Source organism: Tasmannia lanceolata, unplaced genomic scaffold (genome assembly GCF_043159265.1).
Source record: "Tasmannia lanceolata isolate RefF3 unplaced genomic scaffold, GAP_Taslan_0.1 ptg000020l, whole genome shotgun sequence".
Lineage (NCBI taxonomy): Eukaryota > Viridiplantae > Streptophyta > Magnoliopsida > Canellales > Winteraceae > Tasmannia > Tasmannia lanceolata.
In genome coordinates, this window is record NW_027518697.1 from 7362208 (window position 1) to 7386464 (window position 24257).

The 24257-nt window shown below is 36.8% G+C and overlaps 1 protein-coding gene across 1 annotated transcript; it reads left to right on the forward strand.

Moving 5' to 3' along the window:
• The first annotated feature begins 15915 nt into the window (after nucleotides 1–15915).
• Nucleotides 15916–21714, forward strand: LOC143855174 (PLATZ transcription factor family protein). Its single transcript, XM_077365395.1, has 5 exons — nucleotides 15916–16034; nucleotides 16155–16384; nucleotides 19201–19275; nucleotides 19367–19507; nucleotides 21245–21714. The coding sequence occupies exons 2-5, from the start codon at nucleotides 16211–16213 to the stop codon at nucleotides 21560–21562; spliced, it is 708 nt and encodes a 235-aa protein (XP_077221510.1). The 5' UTR covers nucleotides 15916–16034; nucleotides 16155–16210; the 3' UTR covers nucleotides 21563–21714.
• Nucleotides 21715–24257: the final 2543 nt, after the last annotated feature.

Sequence of the window (24257 nt, forward strand, 5' to 3'; positions counted from 1 at the left end):
AGCCCCCTTTGAAGTCATAGATACACTTGTGGTGGCTGTCCCAAGTAAAACAAAGGGGCGGATATTTGACTTCCCTTTCTGGAAAAGTTTTTCTTTTTCAAACAATTCATGCAGTCCAAAGAGGGCCTAAGATTTCCCTTCCCCAAAAACAACAATATGCGGCAGAAATGCACTCATTAATTTATTGTATCATATAATTTCTCTTGGGTTTGAACTGTGATATCAACTCAAGTTTTCTTTGGTATAATTTACTTAAAATTTTTAAAATTTTTTTTAGCAAAGGTGGTCCGTACAAGTACAGGGAAAGAAGAAATAAACTAATTCTCGTTGTCTAATCTTTAATTTTTATTTTCTTTTGTTCTTTTTGTCTAATCCTTGCTTTTGATGTTCTTGAATCCCACTTTGGGAAAGTGTAGCAGGTGGGTAACAGTTTTGTATTATTAAAGTTGAGAACTTATATGGTGGCCGACCGTCGTCATGAAGTATAGTCATTTTTTCATGATAAAAAGTCGGGCATGATATAAAAACTCTTACAAAGTCGGGGTCTTCCAAATGAATGCTTTGGATCTCTCCCAAAATGTGAGCACCCCCATAGTTTGCGGCAGCCATGCACAGATAAGCTATCTGTGCAGCTGCACACAACCCATTTCCTCAAAAGTTAGTCCTTTTTTCAAACAAAAAGTATAGAAAAGTGACAACAGCACAACCATGTCTTGATAATCTGCACTGTCTCACCTTGTCCTTCCGCCAATGTTTTGATAATACGCCAGCAGCCTTGGACAGCTGGTTAAAGCATATGGGACAAGTTGATTAAGTGCCTTGTGCCTATATCATTTCTCCAGGTAAATCACATCCATATGTAATAAACTAAGAAACTTTATGTGCACTAGCTTGATAAATCGACTCCTCATGTGTCTTTCTCTCTCCTATAGGTCAGAGAGAGAAAGAGGAGAGAGACAGACACATGGGGAGTCGATTTATCCATCTGGGGAGTCGATTTATCACTGCCCTAAAATATTTATGGTGGGGTCCATATATCAACACATGGCGGGCAAATGTAATTGTATGGTCCCAAAATGCAAATGCTTAGTAGTGCACTATGACATCGCACCAATTGACACTCTCTTTTGTTTTAAGAACACCCTATTAAATATTTAAATTCATCTATACTTGCTCAATGTAAAAAGAAATTATTTGTTGAGTGGTTGTAGCTAGATGGCCCATATAGTGTCCCCAAATCATTTTTCTTTCTAATTAGTTGTGAAGGGTACGTTTAGCAACCATGAAAACATATGCCGTAAAATATTTGTGGGCCCAGTTGTGAGAGAAGGGTAGACAGGGCACGAGAGGACAGGAGTGGGAGAGTGGGAGAACTAGAGAAGTGTCCAAAAAAATCCTACTCAAAATAGTTTTTGAGTTTTTTCCCCTTGTTTTTTGGGGTATTCTTATTTGGTTCTCTCACTCCCGCCCTCATGAACCACTCCCTGTCACCCTTCTTTCACAGCTGACCCCACAAATATTCTATGAAATATTTCTTTCGTCACCTAAAGCCATGTTTGACAACCATGAAAAAAATATGAAATCTTCATCTATGTAGTCATGAGATAGGATATGAAGAGTGGGAGTGAAGATTTTTAGAGGGAGATAGGATATGAAGAGTGGGAGTGAAAATTTTTGGAGGGAGTGATTTGGGAAAGGGCGTCTTTATTAGGATACGGCCAAGAAAACAAAGAAGAGGGCTCAAATCCTCACAAACACCCAAAACACCGGAAATTGATCAAATCGTTGGACACTTTGACTTTCATCCCGTTGCCGAATTGTTTTACATTTATAAATGTGAGTTTTTATTGTTGGGATTAAATCCCAAGTCTTTAGATGGCTTTTGCAATAAACAAGGAGTAGGATAAAATGTGGTAACAACCGTTGACTTTTTATGTGAAAAAAGTCTTTTTGTGATTCAAACTTACAATGGGGTGTTTTTAGTTATTATATTTATGCTTTTGAGCTTCTCATTCAAATTACTTGGGCTTTCCTCCAAAAAGACTAAAGTCATGAGAAAACTTTAGTCCTAGATGGGAAGTGTGAGAGGATGAGAGTGGCCATATATATACTTTCACTATCTTAGCCTTGTGAATGAGCAAGAGGTCATGGGGATCCTATGCGCACGGATCGCCCACTTGGGTTCGGTGGGCTTTTGATCTTACCACAAACGCGCGCTGCCTGGGCCGGCCGCGCGCGTGGACCTAAGGCTTTTCTTTTTCTATTATTTATTTTTTCCTTTTAACGGTCAAGAATTTATTTATTTTGTTTTAACTCTTTTTTAGCGTTTGAGATTCCTTAATCGTGGTTTAGTGACCGTTTGGAAAACGTCTCTCACGCACTAAAAGAGTGCGACGTTTCACCTTAACGTGTCGATTACCTTTCTATAAAATCGGTTGTAGAGAAAACAGAAAGATAGCCTTGACGGATTCTTCTTCTGCTCTTTCTCTTCTCTGGTTTTCTCTCTGGTTTTCTGCTCAAGGCTTTTGGCAAATATAAGCGAGTTCTTAGGCATCCGGGCTGCGTGAGTGCACACCCCTGGAGCGAGAGTTGTTGTATCCTTGAGGCATACGCCGAGACGCCCATCTGCATCGTTGATTCGTCATAGTGGGGGCGAGATTTGCCTTAAGGACGGCGAAGATTCTTCGTGCCTCAATTCGATAAGTGATCTAACGATTTTTTTTTCTTTACAGATTATTATTGCAGAAAATAGCATTATTGATCTCTGTCTTCAAGTTGTGAGGTTAATTTGTTATAAGGTATTCTCGAATCCTAAATTACAGATTTGCACATTAATTTTTTAACAACAACAACCTAACTGTTTGTTAAAATTGATTACATGAGTTCTTGAAAGTGGAAAACGTGAATGAAACTGAGGGGAGATCGTGTGTGGAGGTTGCATGATTTGGAGCACTTCTCTCACTTCCCCAATCCTCTATAAAAGAGTTCCTAAAGGTCGCATGCTTGCACAAGTAACTATGCCTTAGTTTTCTCCATTCTAATCCACGGAAAAGAGTCATCGAAGCCGGTTCTCATCATCAAACCTCGTGAAGCAAGGAGAAACCGAGATCAAGGAAGGTTTCTGAAAGTTTTTAAGCACCAAGATCATCATCATCAATGGCTTCCGTTGAGTATTTTTAACCGTTTACATTCAAAACCATTGAAATGTATGGGTTTCTTCGGAGTTAAATCACCAATGATCCATGCCGATAGTCTCTAAAGTCTTAGACGATTAACATTTACTAGGTGTGTAATCGTAGTCCAGTATTTTTCAAAAATGACTGTACGATCCATCCCATATAATGGTCCAAACTGTCCAGTTGTTGGGCCACGTATGTAAATAGGTTATGCCCCCAAAATCACTTCCGTAGGATGATACTGACCCTCCGATCTATAGATGTTTCAATAATGTGCAGTCGGCCTATTTACGCTGTGGCCCAAGAAATGGATGGTCTGGATCATCCTATGGGGTGGGTCATACAATGAGTTGGTCGTACAATACTAATTGGAAAATGGGATTTGCTAGGGACCATCGCAGAAAGCATTTCACAGGCTGACTGTCGCGTGGAAGAGCAGCCACCTCAGATGAATTAATTAACTGAATAAAACAAAATCTCTTGAAAACTTAGCCTATGTGGCTGCCCAAATACCATATAAAATTTCGCATGTGCCTCTCTCTCTCTCTCATCTTGCCAACAGTCGTCACGTTTTCTTTTCATGCAGAACTGAGCTAAATAGCATTATTTAGTTGGGGCTGCCATATAAAACTCACACACACTCTCTCTGATGTGAACATGAATTCGTAAGGAAAGAGTAGGTGAAGTGTACAAATATTTTATTTGATAGTGAGAGAGCAGGTAAAGTGCATAATAAAATAATGCATATTTGGATAGACGTAATATATATCTAGGTAGAAAGGAAAATAGATTCTCGTTTCTTCACTTTCCTTTTTCTCCTGATTTGAGAGGAAAGTATAAACAGTTAAAAAATGCTTGCATTTGGAAATTTCACAGCCAACAAGGACTGTGATGTGAGCAAGGTTTAAAATTTTGGTTTCGGTACCGGTTTTGGACCTCGAAATTTCGACCGTTATTTCGAAATTTCGGTTGAAATCGGGTACAAAACGAAAAAACAATATTTTATTCATTATTAAATTTCGGTCAAAATTTCGGTGAAATATTAAATTAATATTAAAAAAACAGATTTTTTGTATCAAATTTCGGAAAAACTGAAATTTCAGCTGAAATAAATGACCATTTCGGTTTTGTGAGGTTTCGGTGTCGGTCTCCACCGAAATCCAAAATTTCGGTCGACATTTAAAACCATGGATGTGAGTAGTATAAATGGCAACCAAACAATGATAGGAAAAGGAAAACATGCCCTTTTACTTTTTTCCCCTTTTCTATTTTGATTTTTCCAAAAAGTACTTTCCTCCGAAGTGTTTTACCCCGAAATGGCTTACCGGCCTCTTGCATGGTTTTACATTAAAAACCTTGAAAATGGCCATTCTCCTAAGTGCTTCATTCGAGTAGATTCAAACCAACATTCTTCACGATTTCCCATTGCTAGCTAGAGTTAAGTAGAACTGAGCTGAATAAAGTAATTTAGCTGGGGCAGCCTCATTAAATTCTATTTCTCTCATCCTCAAGCGAATATGAATTCATAGGGAATTTCATAGCTCTCTCTCTCTCTCTCTCTTTCTCATGTGAACATGAATTCATAGGGAATTTCATAGCTTTAGCCTTCTATTGGCACTATTTTATTTGAGAGAGAGAGAGTAGGTTAAGTGCATACATATTTTATTTGATAGAGAGAGTAGGTTAATTTAATTAGTCCATAATAGAAGAACCCTAAATGATCATTGACATTAGAGAAGCTTACGAGAAGCTTCATCTAAGCCCACCTTCATGGTTTTAGCATGATCTAGACCTTTCAACCAATGGAAATCACCTTCATGGTTTTGGCATGATCTAAGATCCCTCAACCAATGAAAATCACTCATATCGAGCAATCCTAATCCTCCACGGCATGCAAATAAATTATCATTAAAATATCCAAGTAGACGTCTGCATTTGAGTATTCCAGTCAGTGTATTAGGATGCCCAAGACTTCTTTTTTTCAATTTTCAGATCACATAAGTTTTTTCTTTTTTTTCAGATCACATTAGTGTCACGAAGGTAGTCCTGGATAAAGCTTCTTTTGGGCTTCTTAGGCCCTGTTTGTTTTGGATTCTGAGAAATGATTGTGAGTCCAAAATTGATTATTGGACTCAAAATTCAAAATTAAAGCCATGCTTGCTTTTGGATTTTGAAAACTCATTGTGAGTCCAAACCTGATTATTAGGATCATCCTATGGAGACAAATTTTGGGGCACAGCCTATTTAAGTAGGGGCTCAACAAATGAATGGTTTGGATCATCAGATGGAGTGGGCCATATTGTATATTGTTTTAAAAGTAATACATTTAATTGGATTTTACATTTTATGATTGACGTGACCTTGGGTCAATGAAGATCCATTTACAGGGCCTTTTACATGTGTGGTCGTTCAAGATCAACCAAAGGTGAGGCCCACCATATAACAGAGGGCATATCTGACCGTTTATCGGTTTTAGGGAAATTTTAAGAACGGTGCGATGTGTTAAATTTTGTAGGCCATTATGAAGCGGATTAACGGATTGTTGAATATGTTGGGTCCAAATTTTCTGGATTTATTGCCGGAAAATTCCTTTTACATGCCATGTTTGTGCTGGAAAAATATTTTTGGAAGAAAATCTTTTCTTAGAATTTTTTTCTCCTTTTAGGGAAATGATATGGCTATGATTTATCAATTAGACCTCGGTCATTTTGGATTTTGATAATTGATTAGAGTTCAAAACTGATTATTGGAAATATAACATGTTTGTTCAAATTATTCCAACACAGTTGGGTGAAGAGAGAGGAGATCTCCAGTGCTCGGTCGACCATCGGCATTGCGCCATGTAGTGAATGCTCTAGACCATAGAACGTGTGGAACCCAAATGTTCCTTTTGCCTCTTTTAAGACAGTCGGCTGCCGCACAAGAACAAGGGATTCCTCTTTGAAGTTTTAGGGCACAGAGTGATTTTCTTTTTCACAATTTTCAGAGAGACAAGGATTTTATAACATTTTATGTGGCTTTGCAAGGCCATTTATCGCCACCAATCTGATTATCTCTAATTGTACTCTAATATACATTATGTGATTGATGCAATAGTGAAAACTCCTCTTAACCGGTCAGGACTTATATTTCTACAGTGAGCAGGATTAGTAATGCGATGTAGCAGGATTAGTAATGCGAACTAGCATAATTAGAGCCGAAACAAGACCACAGACTAATAAATAGAGTAGTGGTGATAGGACCACAGGACCTGCTGATGGAATATAATCCCCCTGAACATGGTACTTGGAATGCTCTGCATGGTTTTGTCCAAAGAGATCGGCTCTTGAAGACTATTGACCATATGTGAGAAAACAAATGGATCGGGTGTTGGTGTGTCTCATATTGGACTGCACTCATTCCCAACATGTGAAAATATACACATATGAAGGTGATTGGAGAGTCATTAAATGAAATTGGGCTTGTGTACTTTTTTTCGGAACACATTGAATTATGTTCCCTACAATACAATATTTTGTATCTAGCACACTTAACTTGAGAAGTTGTTGTAGTGAACTATTAGGCATGAGGCATAGAGCGCTACGAGGTCTAAAGTGGCGATCGCTCATGCCGGGACTCATTGCGATGTGCTGATTAAACTTCCGACTTTATCTTTGGAATTCTTACTTAATTTATATCTAATTATATTTAGTTTAAGTGTGTTTAGAGTGCTCAACATATGCTTGATAAATAAATATAATTACCATGGTTATAATTGATGATCAATCATGCGAAAGTGGAATCTTTGTTATTGGAATTAATTTTCTTGAAAAATTAGCGACGTATTTTTTGCAAAATTAATATATTACCACTCAAATAATTATATAGTAGGAATTTGCAAAACAATTTATAAATTTCGGGTGATCAAGTCTAAGAATATGTTGATTTGAGAAAATTTAAAAATAGATGACTAGAAAAACGGTAAAATTCCGGGAGCTCAATAAATGTATTTGATTGAGAAACCATCCAAATGTTTGCATGATCTTACAATGATTATCTATTGATGACGACCAAATTAGTAATTGAAGAACCAGTGAATGAGTTAACCATTTACGAAATTTTATATAGTGTCTAGAAATCATATGATGAACAAGCGGACATGCTCAGATTCATCATCCCACCGTTGATATTTGATCCGATCGAGATGCTTTTGCTCAAATATCAAGGGCTGTACTTCCATCGTACGCTGAATGAGGTCCGCTCTTTCAGCATATAATTTCTCAGATTTTATATGGTGCATGACTGTATAATCAATCCAATATTTTCAAAAAGTACCGTAGGCCCACTCCATAGGAGGATCCAAACCGTCCATCTGTTGGGCCACAAGATAAATTTCAAGGATGTCCATAACCCTCCGATCTCCAAGATGAATATGCATTTTGAGAAGCATCTCATCTGGGTTCCTTCACAGTTTTTTCTAATGCTTATATAACTCTACTCTTGTTCGTATTCCTGGAATCAAAACTCAATATCTGCTTCTTTTTTCTTTTCATTTTTGAGTTGAACCTGCATTTTTCATTCATATATAGGCCTTTGTGTATGCTGTTCTTTTGCTATGCTATAATAGATTCCTTCCCGGAGATTGGAAGTGCCCAAAATGAGATTAATTATTACAATTTCAAAAGCAGAGATTAGTGTAGACTATGGTCAGCCTAAGAATTGAATGGCAGAGACGAGATAGGGGTGCCTATCCCTATTAGGCCAGGTGGTTCAAAGTCTATTCAAAGAAATTCTAAGATCATTCGTTAAAAGAAATTAGTTCCATCCCAAACACGTTCCATACAATAATCCCAAAACTAATGAATCCAAAAAATTCTAACGTGGTATGGGAGTAATGGTGGATGGACATGGATATATTGTTACAGTACTCAGAACCAAGCTTCAAGAACCAGTTAACAAGAACAAGTTTCAGATGAAGAAAAGAGGAAGAGACGAAGGAAGAAGGAAGGGATATGAGGGAATATTTTCATTCATCATATCTTGTCTGCCATAGTACATTACTATATAAGAGTATTGTAACGGTTTATTATTCTATGACATATGTCAGTACAAAGAGATTTTCCCTCCTTATTCCTAAAGACACTTACAAAAGCTAATTAAGCATATTAGTGCTAACAACTCTTAAGCTATTTGATAATATAATCTTCCATCCAAACAGGGGTGCGCTTGACTCTTCCTCCCCTGTTATACTCTTCATGACCATGATGAACTTCCTATTGATTTGTGTCGTCTGATGGTAACTGCTGCCTCGCACTGCTATCATATATCCAGGCACTTAATCAAGTGACAAGGGTTACGGAATAATTAGAAAATGGCTGTAAGAGTGATGGGAAAGGTTTGCTTTGTAAAGATAGAGATGATTGGATCCGTACCAGGGAGTGACGTGCCATGCTTTATGCCTTGATTGTCCATTAATTGTGGGATGTGTTCGAGAGATGAAAGAGAAAAGATAGAGTGAGTAATAAGGGCCGATCTTAGTCAGGACAAGGAGAATTGAATGAAAAATAATCAAGGTCAAGATCAAAGAGATCAAGATGAAGAAAAAAAGAGGTAATCAAGATCTAAGAGAGATCAACTTCAAGAAAAGGAAGAAAGAAGATCAGGGTGGAGAAAGAAAAGGGGTAAAAAGGGAGTGGTTTATAAACATAACCGGAAAGGGTGGATTGGAAAGGGAGAAAAATGAATGTAGGATGTATGAAGGGAGAAAAAGGGGAGGTGTAATAGAGGAGGAGAGGTAAAAGGGAGGGAAGAGAAGGGGGAACATGCTTTGCAGGTGGGAGCTCCTTGAGCTTTCTTCAAAATGTCAAAATTCCTCTAGGCCTTAAGGCTCCATCCTTTAGGCCTTTTATATGAGGGCTGAGTATTGTCAAGTATTGACCACAATGCCTTCCCCATATGGTTTCATTTTCTTGGAGGAGCAGCACAAGTTCCTTGTAATTCATTTCATTGACTTCCTATTCCTTGTAGTTCATTTCCAGAAGTCAACAAACCACATTCCAAATTGCTTAAATGAAGTTAGTAGGGCCCAATAGGGGAGGCGTATGCTACGGAGGCAGAGGTGCGCTCAGTTCACCAAGGTTTGAAACTGTTGGTGAGAGATCGATTGGATAATGTGGTGGTAGAAGGGGATTCTTTGAATATTATCATATGACTTAAAGGCTCGTAGAATCACCCTTGGAGGTATGATAGGTTTTTTTATGAGATGCGAGATTAGGTGAGATCCACGTCAATTGTGTTTCAGCATGTTCGCAAATCCGTCAATTCGGTGGCGGATAGCCTAGCTAGAGAAGGGTTTCGAAGGAGACTTTTGTGTTGTTTGACTGTCTTCCACGCTGACTTCTTTTCGTTGTAGTTGAGATTAGCTTTGCTCTCATTTGTTTTTTGGTCATGTATGTATTTTGACCATCTCGGTCCCCTTTTGTTGCAATAAAATTGGCTATCATTCAGAAGAAAAAAAATTATGAAGCTCAGGAGCCAGTCATACAATTTCTCTCTAGGCTATGTTTAGCACTACTAGCCTGTGGTGCTGCTTCTCGTTTCCAATGCGACTTTCATTTAATGTAACTGTAGTATTTCTAATTTGTTGTGAAACATATGTACATGCTAGTGACATCTTTTGCTTGGGTTTGTGCAGAAACAATTTTCAGATTTGTTACTGAAGGCCTCAAGTGACTATGGTCCCTTGACAGCATACGTTGCAGATTTCCAGTCGAATCTGAATTTCAGAGAATCACCCTCAGTATGGGGGGTAAGTTTATTCCAACATTTAAAAAACTATGGAGTTGTGGGATTAACTCAGCATATGGAAAATGAGAGAAGGTCAGAATGGAAACTGGTAACCCAACGTCGATCATCGAAAGCCTCTTAACTCTAGCCCAATAACTCGCACTAACTCACCATCCTTTCCTCTCACAGATTGATACCCACTGAGGTCTCTTCTCCATATTAACCCTTTAACTTGAAGCCACTTCGAACCACCAAAAACACCAGTTAGGTTTCTTATTTGAGTCGTTGAGTCCCAACAACTGTTGCATCTGCAAATTTGAATGATAGATAGTCAGAGTGGAACCGCCCCTCACCCATCCAATGAAAAACCTCCACAAATTTCCTTCCTCAACCACATTCCAAATTGGAGAAATGAATAACACCAACAACCACATTCTAAATTGCTTAAATGGTGCTCATTGGCTATGTTACACTGCGTTCAATATTTGACAGCCTTCCACAATAGTTCCTTGAAATAGAGAAATACCTTCCAAGCATCATGTCTCAACCTTCTTCTTTTTTTTTGAATGAGATCTTGTTCCGATCTTCTCACAAGAATTTCGGCTAAAACTACCCACTGGCTAAACGGGTAGAAATTATTAACCTCCACTGGTCACTCCTTTGGGGTAAGGGGCAGAACATAGCACTTACAACTTTGTTGATCCATACATAATAATGGATTTCTCTTATGTCTTGAAAGAATATATATCTCCAAGTGTAGGCAATAGTCTACTAATTTTCTCAACACTGGTGTCAAAGCTTAAAGACATTGTGCTGAAAACACCACCAGTAAACAGCATTGACATTGTGGTTTCCACTGTAGTAGTGGGACATGAAAATTTCATTCTCATATAAAGCTTTTTGTAGCTCATATGATTAAATTTTCCTCCAATAGCACTTTGAAAATGTTTAATCTCAGTCTGGATATATTCTAACAAAACTTTGAACCTTTCAAAAGCTTACTTGGCTGCAGATTTATGGTCGAGATAATTATTGCTTGAATCTACGATATCTATAGTCTGAGAACATTTGATCTGAAAGTGTTTCTCTTGGCTTTGTTGAAACCAATGTTTTCTAGGTGCTTATCCTGAATGCATTTTCTGCTTGGGATTAGCTAATCTTGAGTTTTATGTGGTGCCATCATAACTGATAACTGATGTGTACAATGAGACTCAGATTCTTCTTTTTCTTTTAATGGCTGATGTAGGAAATGTTGGGGCCAATTCCTGCTGCCCTGGTGATACTTTGAAGCCATGTGCAGATGAAGCTGAATGCGTGACGTGACGCCTCCTCGTTGGAGAGAGAACCAAGGTTGTTTTTGAAACTTGTTGAGGATTGTTGGATTTTGACACTTCGAAAAATTAGTTTTAAATGTTTCTAAAGTATAAAAGCAAGTATATTTCAAAAAGGTCAAAAAAAAAAAAGTTCGTTGTGTTGGGTGTGCAAAAAAATGTAGTTCAGTAATCATATGAGGAAACTAATTAACATAACACAGTGATTATCATAATTGAGATGGTTGTGCCTGTAGCTTAACTGGTTAAGGCTGTGTTCTTCACCGTTGAGGTCAGGGGTTCAATCCTAGCTTACCTACCTTAAAAAATATCATTAGTGAGATGAGTGCATCATATCGTTTCTTATATTAGAGAGACTGATGACCTCTCTAAGATATATGAAATCACCATCTCTCCTCTTTCATAATCCTATATATGTTCTCAATTTCCATTGTGGTTTATTATTATTATTATCATCGAGGCTTCTCACTGCTACACCCAGTAAGTTGAAAGCATGAGTTTAAATCCTTCACGATGCCTAAGTTAGTTCTCACCTTATCTATGTTAGTGTAAAATTGTTAGAACTTCGCTTGTAAAGTTATTATGAGTGTAATGTATTATCTAGGCTCACACTCAAAAGGATTTAGTTCAAGGCATATCATAACCAAATTCTTGTAAATCCAATGCACCTAAACTAAGTAGGTTCAAGTACTAAAGAAACTTTTGTGGTCTGTTTGGTTCCCTAAAAGCTCGGCTTTAGTAGGTATAATTCTTGATTTTGGGATGTCATGTTGGATACTAGTAGGGGTGTTTGGTTGCCAAACAGCAGTAGAACTACTAGGAGACTACTTACCTCGTCGGCCCAAGTGACATCCATCTCAACCTCCACTAAATCACCAGCAAAATTCTTGAAAAAAAATGTTTTTTTGTGCTAAAATCCTGAGCTTCACAAAACCGCTAGCAAAACACCTGAGAAAAGAGGGAACCATACACTTCACTAAACCACTAGCAAATGCACAATCCTCTATTTTTCCAATATTTTACTAGTCATTTACCCCGACAATCAAACAGCACTTAGAAAGTCCAGTTCAAGATTACTTAAAGATAATTTCACTACTATTTCACCAAGTGACCATTTGACAATTCTATGACGACACTGATACTTGGTGATGCTTAATGAGTTCTTGTTGGCCAAGGTATCTTATGTATTTGAGTTCTTTAAACATATCAAACTATGTTGTATTTTTATTTTTAAAGTGTATTTCAAAAAATTTATCCAGTAAACAGGTTTGATTCCTAGTACTAGCTGTGCAAAAGCTTAGTCTCAAATTGTAAGTACTGATTTTCTGTTTCATAGTCACCATTGGATCATTTAGGTCCCACACAAGGACATTTTTTGTACAATCAAGACTGTTGAACTTATAACTCATCATGAGGCGATCCACTCGATCATGGTCTCATTGATAAAATTGGAGATTTTCTATTATTCTGGGATACAATACAATTAGCCCTAATGAGTGATTATATAGAACACTCAAAGGGTTAAACGTAGAAACAGATAAGCATAAAACCAAGGAAAGAGATAATTCTAGAAATCCTACCAACTAAGATTAGCCTAATTGCTAACTTAAGCTAGGTACCTAATCTAGCTAGGTTACCCCATTCAACCCACTTGCCGAATCTAGCACCATGGTGATCCAACGGTGTGAATTCAACACAATCTGACTGTGAGATCTCACATATTCTAATCAGATCAACTTGTTTTCAACAGAATTTGGACTGAATTGTTGCACCCGGTTGGATCAACATATCTGATTACACACAAGTTGTAGAAGCGGGCCCAAAAACTCTCTTACGAAGAAGCATAACCACCACTGTGGCACTGTCTAGGAAAATGGTAAGGAGGAAATTAGCAGCGTCCTTCCCAAAAGGCACTTTTTGGCCACACTTGTTTATCAAGAAGATCAACAGCACCTTAATCGGATCAACCTAGACCCTTGATCCGTCTACTTTAGATAAAGAAAATCTAGACTGTTTATTCTTTTACAGTCCATCATCTTACGCATTGGATGTCCGTCCGTTATAGGAGCAAGATCAAGTGGATTGCTAACGATGTTCTACAAGATTAACGGTCTTGATTTCACACACATGCCTTCACACAAGATCTTCTAAAAGAATTAGTGGGGTTTTCATAAATAAATTCATATAAAGCTACTCCTGCGAAATACTGTTTTGTTAAGAGCTAAAGCTCATTTGACTGTTATTTCAGAGTTTGCTTTTAAAAAAACAGAACAAAATTCTCATTTCAACTGATATTTACAGCTCAATGAAGATTTGATATCAAGAAAGAGTAGGATATAGTATCAGATGAGTACCATATGGTGTGATATATGAGGAATATTTAAGAAGATTTTGAAATATTTTGAATATATAGGTACCGGAAGGGGTCCTTTATACTTGGACCTTAAAACCCTACATCACCCACACATGTTTGATTGTGTTTGTTCATCCAATCAATAGACAAATTGGCGGGGGCTCACTTTTGTAGGAGAGAGTAGCACACGGGCTAACTTTTTAACAGATTTTGTCTCCTTCATTTAATTAATCTCAGATGGCTGTTCTCTCCTGCAAATGGGATTCCACTTTTAAACAGATTTTGTCTTATTCATTTACTTCATCAGGGGTTGCTGTGTCCCTCCTGCATAATTGACCCATGAAATGGCTTTCCGCAAAATTGCCTAGCAAATCCCTGATAAAATCCCCAGAACTCATATGAATAAGACAAAATCTGAGCCTATGTGACTGCTCTCTCGTGCAACAATCAGTCCGCGATAGTCCCTAGCAAATCCCCGTAATCATTTGAAAACGAGGATGTGGATCTATGATAAAATTGAAGGAACAATAAAATACAATATGTTCACGTGGATCCAATGGGGACGCCCTTGCGCCTTCATTTTGCATGGGCACCCTTCACTTTAGCAAGCCTTGTTTTATAAATGTGCCATATGTTGGGATATTAGAATCTTTCGTATCAAGGAAAAAACAAAGGCAATGACTAAAATTAGCGCCCAAGAGCAATGTTCCAATTAATACGTAAGAGAAATGCTATCCCCAGATGATGATATGGTCAAAATGTATTTTTATATAACCAAGTATTTGCACCAACCATGAAGCGAAAATCTGCTTTCCTCTATTTTGTTATTCTCCCTTGTGAGATGAGATATCTTTGGGCCCCGTTCGTTTAAGATTATGACAACCGATTGTGAGTGCCAAACTGATTATTGGACTCAAAACTACGTTTAAATTTAAGTCCAATAATAGGTTTATCACAGAATCGGTTGTCGTAATCTTAAACGAACAGGACCTTGATAATTGATCTCCAATCAAGTGCTTGTGTTTTCATGCTAGCTCCATGTAGTTTCCTGAAAAATGAGCTATCTCGACATCAGTGTGAGGACTCTTCCTATAAATTCACCTTCCAGTCCACATAACCTTATAGTTTAGGCTCTGTTTGGATGCAGGTTAGCTCCATGGATATACAAACTTCAGGCAGAATACAGGAATTGAGAATTTTTAGGACTTACCTGGGGTTCTCTCTGTTTGTTTGCGGGTAATTAAAATTGGATTGTGGGAAAAAACTTAAAATAAAAGAACTAAAAAGGTGTATTAAATTTTAAAATGACTTTCCATATCCCTTCCTCCTTTGCTACGGTCGATTACTGTTTGCCACGTTGTCCGACCGCCGCCCGACCATCCCGATAGTTTACCCGGGTTTGATGGATCACTTTGGCATCCAAACAACGTAGTTGGTGCCCCTAGATCCCAACACTTATGGATGCCTGGTTTGTGGCATCCAAACAGAAGGGATTTGTTAGACTTTCACATAAGGTCATTTCGCAGCTGGCTTTTGCATGTGATAGCAGTCACCTCAGATGAATTAAATGAATAAGACAAAATCTACTGAAAAGCGAGCCTATGTGGCTGCTCTCTCATGCAACAGTTAGTCGTGAAATGCCATTATGCTAAAGTCCCTACCAAATCGCTAATTTTAAATATATCACAATATAATGGCAGATATATCCATAAATATTTCCCATTCCGACATGGCCGATATATTAAGGTAAATGATAAATTAACCCTTTTCTCTTCCCTTGGACAGCCCCATCTAGTGTATTTATGAATGCTCTTTTACATTAAAAGGGTGAATATATCATTTCCAAACACATTACTTTGGAATTGTCACATGATGGCCCACTATTCAACGGTATGGATCATGTACACGTAAGAGACATCGGACCCAATTAGAACGTTACTATTCCAGAATTCTCCAGCAAGAAAACTAACTCAACCAGAACTGCAAAACCGCGTTTCATTAAATGATACTTAATAATACGCTTTTCTAAATTAAGTAAACGATAAAAAAAAAGGAATCTCTGTAATTCTATCCAACTACAAGGGCATTTTCCTCAGAGGTGAAAATTTTCAAATTCTGTCTACGTCCCGTAATTTAACACAATTCCATGCCCTTTTTAAAAAACTCCTTCTTTAGGAAAAAAACAAAAACCTAGCATTTTTCAAGAAAGTAAAAAAGCAAAGAAGCGTAAAAAAAAAGAAAATTTAAAAAGAAGAAGAGAAAAAACATTTTTTTTTTTTTTTTTTTCATTTTTTCTTGGTCTCTCTGCAGAGAAAAAAAAAAAAAAGTACATAGGTAGTGGGTCGTCTTTCCCGCCATAAACCCACTACACCAAATCCATCTGTCCTTCTCTCTGCAGAATGTTTATGTGTAAATCCCATTTCTTATTTTTTGTTTTTAATTACTTATTATTTAGTAATCCTCATTTATTTTTATTCTTTTTTTTTTTTTAATGTTGCTACTGCTGTACTGCATGTCTTATAAATACAGGTGGGGTTTGTTAGGTTTTGGACTGTGAAGAGGGTGTTTTTGAGAAAAAAACAGAGATGGAAATGGAGAAACCATCATGGCTTGAAGGTTTAGTTGGAGAGACTTTTTTTACAGAGTGTGGGACCCACCAAAGAAGGAGGAAAAATGAGAAAAATATTTTTTGCTTGGATTGTTGTGAAAGCATCTGCCAAAATTGCCTTACTTCTCATCGTTCTCATCCTCTTATCCAGGTTAAATCTTACTTCTTCTTTTTTTCTCCTTAATTTGTTTAAATCATTTGTGTGTTGTTTGTTATTTTGATTTTGGTGATTTGGGTTCATTTTTTAAGAATTTGGTTAAATCCTCTTTATGTTATTTGTTATTTTGATTTTGGTGATTTGGGTTCATTTTTTTAATGTTTTGTTCTTTGTTTTTTGGTGTTTAATTCTATTCATTCCTTCTTTTTTTCTTATGATTCTTTGTTTTTAGTGAGAATTTGCAGTATTCTTTTTTTAAGCCTAAGTTAGATTTGTATGTTACTTGGGTTATTTTGATTTTGGAGATTGTGTTTATTTTTCAAGATTTTTTTTTCTCTTTTTTCTCTGTTTTAATTTCGTCTTGTGATTCGTTGTTTTTTATGAGAATTTGTGTTTTCTTTAATTTCGTGTAGAATTTCTGTATTTTTTTTTATGATTTACTTTGCTGTTATTTTATGTAATTTTTCTTTCTTTCTTTTTAGCTAAGTTCTTTTTATGGGTTCGATTTTTCTAAAAATAGTTCTTTTGCCGCTACTTTTATGATTTTATTGATTTTTTCCATCGACAACTTTGGTTCAGTGGATTCTTGTTTCCTGATTTTTTGGCGTGATTTTTGCTTTTTTTTTTTTCACTTTTGAATTTATCTGCTATGTGTTTTATTAGATTTGTATTTATCTTTTATTCTCTTTCTGTTCTATATTTTCATCTATTTTCCCCCCTTTCATGTTCTCACTTATTTTAATTTTGAAAGAATTGAATAATAATTGATAGCTGAAATTTTCTAATATATATTTTTGATTTTTTTTTTTTAACTTCCCTCTGTCCTTTCGTTCTCCTTTGTTTTTCCTGTAAATTTTTTACTGATTTTCTACTGCGAAAGCTTCGATGCTTTTTGGAAACATAACTTGGCTTTTTGCTTAAAGTGAAATTACCTGTTTAGCCCTTTGTCTAGCTTGAGTTCTCAATGGGATTGTTCTCTATTGGAATAGTAAACCTGGGTTTACTTTATTCTTGGATTTACTATCCTCCCTTCACTTTGAGAAACAGCTCTAATGGATTGGGTTTACTATACAATCAGGCCACCCAATCTCAGAAACAGATTATCCAAGGATTTCTATTCCGTTGGAGAACAGTCCTGTTAGGGTTGTCAATGGGCTTCTGGCCCATTGGGATCAATTGGATGTTGCCCATCTAGACAAAAATTTTAACACAAATTTTGTTTTGAAAGATCGTAGGATCGAAGATTCGGATGACCTGACCCGATTATATTCGGTACATTTATTTCCATTCGATACGTATTTGGTCGAAATCACGACCAAAATCTAAGTAATATTCTGTCAATGGTTTTTCTTTTTTTAATTTTTGTCGTTTTTCTGTCGCAGCCAAAATCGAAATATTTCGGCGGAAACGAAATGTTTGGGATGGAATTTAGAATTATGTGTATCTATTAATGATGAAATAGCTATCATATTGAGGGACTTTGTTTTAAAATTTTCTATGCATTGTTTCGTATTTGTTGAAATGTTAATTAGAGTAAGAAATTGGCCAAAGAATGTTGTTACTATGTATTGTTTGATTTAATTGACTAGAAATTCTTTGAATGAAATTTTACTTCTATTTTTTTTCCAATTCAGAAAAATAAGAAGTAAAGAAAGGAGGTTTGGGACCTCTCAGATTGAAAACTAGAAAGAGTGATTTTACTTGACCCCCTCGGTCATTGGGTTTTGCCCCTTCATTAATACAATCTATCACTATTGGAAAAAAACTAGAAAAAGTGACATAAGGCAAAAATTAAGGTCATTATTCACTGATTTAAAAACCCGCAAGGACGGTTCAAGCAAAAGTTAATATTTTGAGAAAAGATATCCACATATCTTTCCTTACAAGCTGGGCATCATAACCAAGCAGACAATTATATATTTATTTTGATATTGTAAGCAAAAGCTTAAGCACAAGTGACATAAAGTTAGATGGTGTGTGTTTTTTTTGGTTGAAAAAAGAAAGAAATTTTTTGGAAATCTAAATTCAAATCTAAATCCTAGTAAGATAATTACATACACACACCTGGATCCAGCCTGAATCCTCCCCGTTGACAGTCCAATTTTTCCCATCCTTGCGTTATGCACCTTTCGTAATTTTAAACTTGTTTTTGAGGGACTTGATTATGCAAAATTATTAAAAAACAATTTTTCGTAGTTAATTTTATATACACAGAACTTTTGGGTATCCACCAGTCGCCCATTTGGGTATCCATCAAGTTAGGGGCCTGCTTGGCTGGGCCCTGATAATCCTCTTCCCATCACTTAATAGACTATCCACCAGGTTTCAGTGTATAATCTTTTACACTGGATCATTCCTCAAAAATGCATGAAGAAGAAAATGTGGGCTTCTCTTAGTATCCTCAATGATAATGAGCATTGAATCAATTGGAGCTTTTTGATTTCCTTCCTCTTTATTCCTAAGGCTTCAGTTTCTTTCGACGTAAAAATGGACGTAAAATTTGTTTTATGTTGTAAAAATGAACATAAAACAAGCTTTATAAAACGAATTTTACAAAATAAAACAAATTTTACGTCCTTTTTTAGTTTTGTTGTACTTTTACAACCTCAGTCCTCGTGTTTTGCCTCGTCTCTTAATAAAATTATTCACCATTCAGAAAAAAGATCACTGAACCAATGCAAGGAGCCAAGGCCAATATTATACTTTTCTTTCTAAGTAGGAGAATTTTTGCTAGCATACACTTGTTAAGTTCTTAAATTGGATATTTCTTGTAACCATATGTAATTTGGAATTTTTATTTCATGTAACAGGTGAGGCGGTATGTTTATCACGACGTGGTTCGATTACAAGATCTGAAGAAGCTAATTGACTGTTCATTTGTCCAGGTATGGGAATTATACGAATAAAAAGAATTTTATTAATGAAATAGATGGAGGCTTTTGTCATATTTTATTTATTTGAATCCATGTATCGCAGTCCTACACTGTGAACAATGCCAAAGTGGTGTTCTTGAAGCAAAGGCCACAATCAAGACCTTCCAAAGGCTCAGCAAACATGTGCTTCACTTGTGACAGGATTCTCCAAGAACCATTCCATTTTTGCTCCCTCTCTTGCAAGGTCAGATTCACCATACTCAACAGCCATTGCTTAGTGGCTATGTTACATTGATTCTTCTGAATTGGCAGCGTACCCATGTTGGAAGCATGTTAGATTCCAATACCTTAGGATTCACTGCGACACTTCTAGATCAATTTTATCTATTATTTACTAAATACTACTACAACAAATTTACAAATATCATATGTTTTGAGTTTTATCTATTTTAATAGTAAGTTTTTTTATATGGAAATAAAACATTATATTTACGTAACATACTAAAATTCCCAATGTATTACCTATTATAGCCATATTTCCCGCGGAAACTGGAATCATTATCCTTAGCCTTCACTGCGGATCACGTGTGTGGACAATACTGGTAGATCTAAAATACTGGAATCATAGCTAGACAAGTACCTGGGAGTCGGATAGTGGCTAGTAACCAGGAGAAAACCAAGTAAAGCTTTTCCTTCATTGGTTATTCGAAGTGGGTGTGTCCCAGAGGCTGGGATGGGAGGGACGCCCCAGCTACAGTTTGTGAGCGGGGATTGTTCAGTTTGGTCCCTCACCCGAGGTCCCTCACTTCACTCATTTTCATGTCATGTAAAAGATATAACATTAGAATTGATTATAATATATTGGTGAATCTTTTTTTCTTTTTCTTTTTTTTGAGGTTAGCTGATTATGTACTGAATACCATACCAGATTTCGACACTCATACCCGTACCTTGCAACATAGCTTAGTGTATTATTGGATGTGTGAATACACCATCGATAGCTCCAAATAATTGGTGTATATGTTCATCCCAACCCATTCATGTTCAGACAGTGCTATGGTAGGTGGTGAGTACTCCACCTGGTCAGTGTGTAATCATGATCGAATAGTTGAGATGTGGATATACACATACTATTTAATGTATATACACTATACATTTGGTTATTTTTCTGGTTTAAATGCTGTTCCAATTCAGAGAACCCTAAAAAAAATACACTGGGTACTCTTTAATTAATCAATGCAATGGGTCATTTCCTTGATTTAAATGGTGTCCCACACCAAAATATCACGCAGATCAGAATAGCACTTACACTCTTTAACCAAAGCTTAAGGATTTACTTAAATGGTTTAGTTATAGATAATTTTCTTGAAATCCCACTCATCCCATTTCAGACAATCATAAACAGGAAAAGAATAAGAAGAGAAGAAGAAAAACTGATATATGTCAAAAACTACTGTTCTTTCCTTTTATTTATTTTTTGGGGAAATGATGTTGCCACTCCCTTGCTTTGATAATGGCACTTCACAAGTGTTTTTTTTTTCCATCTGAATTCAAGTAATTAGTAGCAATCTCCCAAGAAAAGCTCAATGAAAAATCTGTCTTTAAATATTGGTTGTTTATAGCTTTTTGAGAATTATAAGTCTTTAACTGCCAATTAGACAAGTGTAAATCAGGAGAGAAGTGTCATTATAGAGCAAATGAGTGCTGGTATCATTTCTCTTTTTCTTTGCTATTCTGTTAATGACTTTCTATAATTTTTATTAGCTTGCATTTGATGGTTATGAACTTAACCATTGTTTAGGAATTTGATATCCGTTTATAAATATTGCACGATTCTCAATTTATGTGTTGGATTCTGTCTGACCTTAACTTATTATTGCATTTGGTTGAATTCATTAGTATTTTTGCGTACTTGGTTGTCGTTATTAGTGATAATCTTTGATTAGTTTAATACACTAAAAAACTGAAAAAGAAAATGCAGGTAGATTATTTCGTGTCACAAGAAGATCTATCAAGCATTTTATGCAAGTTCGATGAATCCGACTTTGCAGTTTCGCAATTCGAGGGGCTTCGGGTGGACGGGTCTGATCTTATAGACGATGATGCTCAGATCACACCAAACTCCATCTTGGAGGATTCATTAGAGTTCAACAAGGGCTACTCATGCTCTAGCAGCAGGGCCAATTCTGATGTTTCTGAGGATTCTGATGTGGTGAAGAATGGGAGTGGCTTTCTCTCTCAGATAATGTGCCCTTTGAGCAGGAGAAAGGGGCTTCCTCATAGGTCTCCCCTTTCTTAGACAAGAAAGAGGATGAAAGATTAAAGGAAGAAATATTTATAAGAGCATACAAACTCTAATAAACTTAGCTATTAAACTGTTATTGTCCTTTGGTTTTTATTAAGTTATATTACTGTAGAGGTAATAGAGGAATACCCTAGTCCTTTTTTGTTGTTGTTGGTGTTATTGCAGGGTTATTTATGGAATTTCCTATGGGCGCGCAGGGCTGTTCCTTTACTCATACGGTGGCTATTGACCCTATTCAAGGCTCTTTGGGCTACCAATTTTGTATCCTAGTAAATGGAATGCCCATAAATATATTATCATAGATATATATTTGATACAATATAATAAATTCAGATGTGTTTTTTCTATACTCAACTGTCTCTATAATGTTCTTTTTTGTTCAATTGCTGTCTTTCCTCAATATGTTGGGTATTTGATACTGAATTCAGATTATTTTGGTGTGTTGAGAGAGAGAGAGAGAGATTTGCTTCTATTTTTCTTTTCAGTAATATGAGGGAAATGATATTTCCACCCTTTTCCAGCATTTTTTGCCCCTGCTGATTTTGTCTTCTACTATAAAATTGCTTCTGAAAGGGCAAAATAGTTCTTTTCTTGTGATTGGTAGTTCTGAAATTATTTCATATTTAACTGGCCTTGCTCAATGGTGAAGGATTTGGTTAATGAAAGCTTATTTTTAGTCACCCATCCTCGTCTCTGTGGTGGATAACTAGTAGATATATATATATATATGCATGCATGCATGCATCCTATTATCTGACGAACTATTCTTGTGCAGGAATTGATGGGACCCATCTCATTTCTTGGAGGTTTTCTTAATTACTTCAACCTGCATGTGAAAAACCATTAATGTCTGTCTGTCTTAGTCTCTTAGATACGGCGTGCAAAATTGCCTTTCAAATTTTCAGAAAGCAACACTTTCCTAAGTTATCGATTACTATATACAACCATATTTTGTTTCTTTCGCTGAGCCATCTTTTCCTTGGGTATTTAAAGAGAGGAAGTGATATATCCACCCCTTTTTTTTTACTCGGAACAGCCTGCTCTGACGTTGGATAAGTGGCTGTCCCATGTAAAGAAAAGGGGCTGAATTTATCATTTCCCTTAAAGTGGTGTAAAAAGGGAGAAATTATATGGTGGCTGACTGTGAGGAAACAAGGGCGGAGAGAGAGAAAACTCCCACTCTCGATCTTTTATCCAACAAAAAGTCCAAAAATGAGGCTTTTGCTGGATCAGAAATCAAGGGTGGGTGTTCTCTCTCGCGCCCTTGTTTTCACAAGGCCGGCCACCATATAAAATCAAAATGACTCACGAGCCGATGAAAAAAGGAAAGACAAGCTGGGTTTGTGGAAATATTAAAACATGGTTGAGCTGATATCAACACTTCTATTTAAGAAAAAGGAGATGATGAATTCGCAACCCCCTGTGGGATAATTTGCACCGCTCAATGTAAATTGACGTCAAACAGCGTAAAAAAGGAGGGTAACGTGGAGAGACATGTAACCTTTTTAACATCAACTCACGTAAAAGTGGTGCGAATAATCCTACAGAGGGTGCGAATTTATCAGCTCCCGAAAAGAAAAGCATCTCCAAAATATCTATGAAGAATAGATACTCATCTATTTAAGGGCATGCATACAGTGGCAAATCATATGCTTGACGTGCAGTACGGTGCAGGATAGCCTCAGGCCCTCAGCCACGTTACGTTACGGTAGTAATGCTAAATAGCACCACATGGTGATGTGTACTTCATCCAACGGTTACCCAAAAATACCCTCCATTCTTTATTTTTTCTCTCTACATGTTTTTCGAGCAAAGATTATATTTCTTACAAAGTTCTTAACTTTTATACATCATGTGAGCTCTTCACGTGACACTTGAAAACAAACAAAGAGTCCAAGGCGCACGTTAGTACCCACCACTGTTGTAACCGGATATCACTATCTGACCACATGGCCTTTAAGCCATGTGGTTTTTTGACCAGGTGGATCACAATATCACACGTCATTTTTATTTTTATTTTTAGCCCAAAATTCATTTTCCTACATGGCACGCTTACAATTTGCCAGGTGGGAAACATGACACGTGGCATTGGGTTGGACCTCGATTGCATGGTCATTGAGACATGGGAGCCATGAATGAAGAGGGGTGGGTGGGCCCAGGCTACCCAGTGGTTCTCGCCCTTCAAGAGTGAAGGAGTTCGAGGAAGTGTAAAACTACAAGGTGGGGTGCAGCTGAAAAGGACACTGCATTTTTTTCTTTTTTCTTTGTAACTCGCAGAAACCTCATTTCCTTTTGGGGCGCTCAACTTCATTCACTTTGACAAAATAGTACAACCAATGACGGTTTAGTATATATTCTGCTTCACTATTTTATTAGTTAGGTCCATTTTCTGTGTAGAGGACATCAATGCCCAACAGCAGCCTCGTTAATGGCTTCATGTCTTTATCACCTCCTTTCTAGGTTTTTCACATTCACATGTGCAAAACTCGATTATTGTCCTTTAATGATACTATTACAGTGTGAGGAATGCTAAAGTGAAAGGCGCCTTTGGAAAAACCCAGGTGCAATTATCACTCATTTAATTTGGCATTCATCACTCTCTTGTTTGTGAGATGGATCCAATGGGGCACCTCTGCTAAACTCAAGGGGGCCTTGCAAAAAGTTTAAGTTGATCGAGTTGGTGTTATTT

What these genes read in the sequence shown, in the direction of transcription:
- LOC143855174 (XM_077365395.1), top strand. Translation starts at nt 16,211, where the DNA reads ATGGAAATGGAGAAACCATCATGGCTTGAAGGTTTAGTTGGAGAGACT. An exon ending in TTGACTGTTCATTTGTCCAG is followed by an intron (nt 19,276 to 19,366) that starts GTATGGGAATTA and finishes CATGTATCGCAG; the next exon opens with TCCTACACTGTGAACAATGC. An exon ending in TTTGCTCCCTCTCTTGCAAG is followed by an intron (nt 19,508 to 21,244) that starts GTCAGATTCACC and finishes AAGAAAATGCAG; the next exon opens with GTAGATTATTTCGTGTCACA.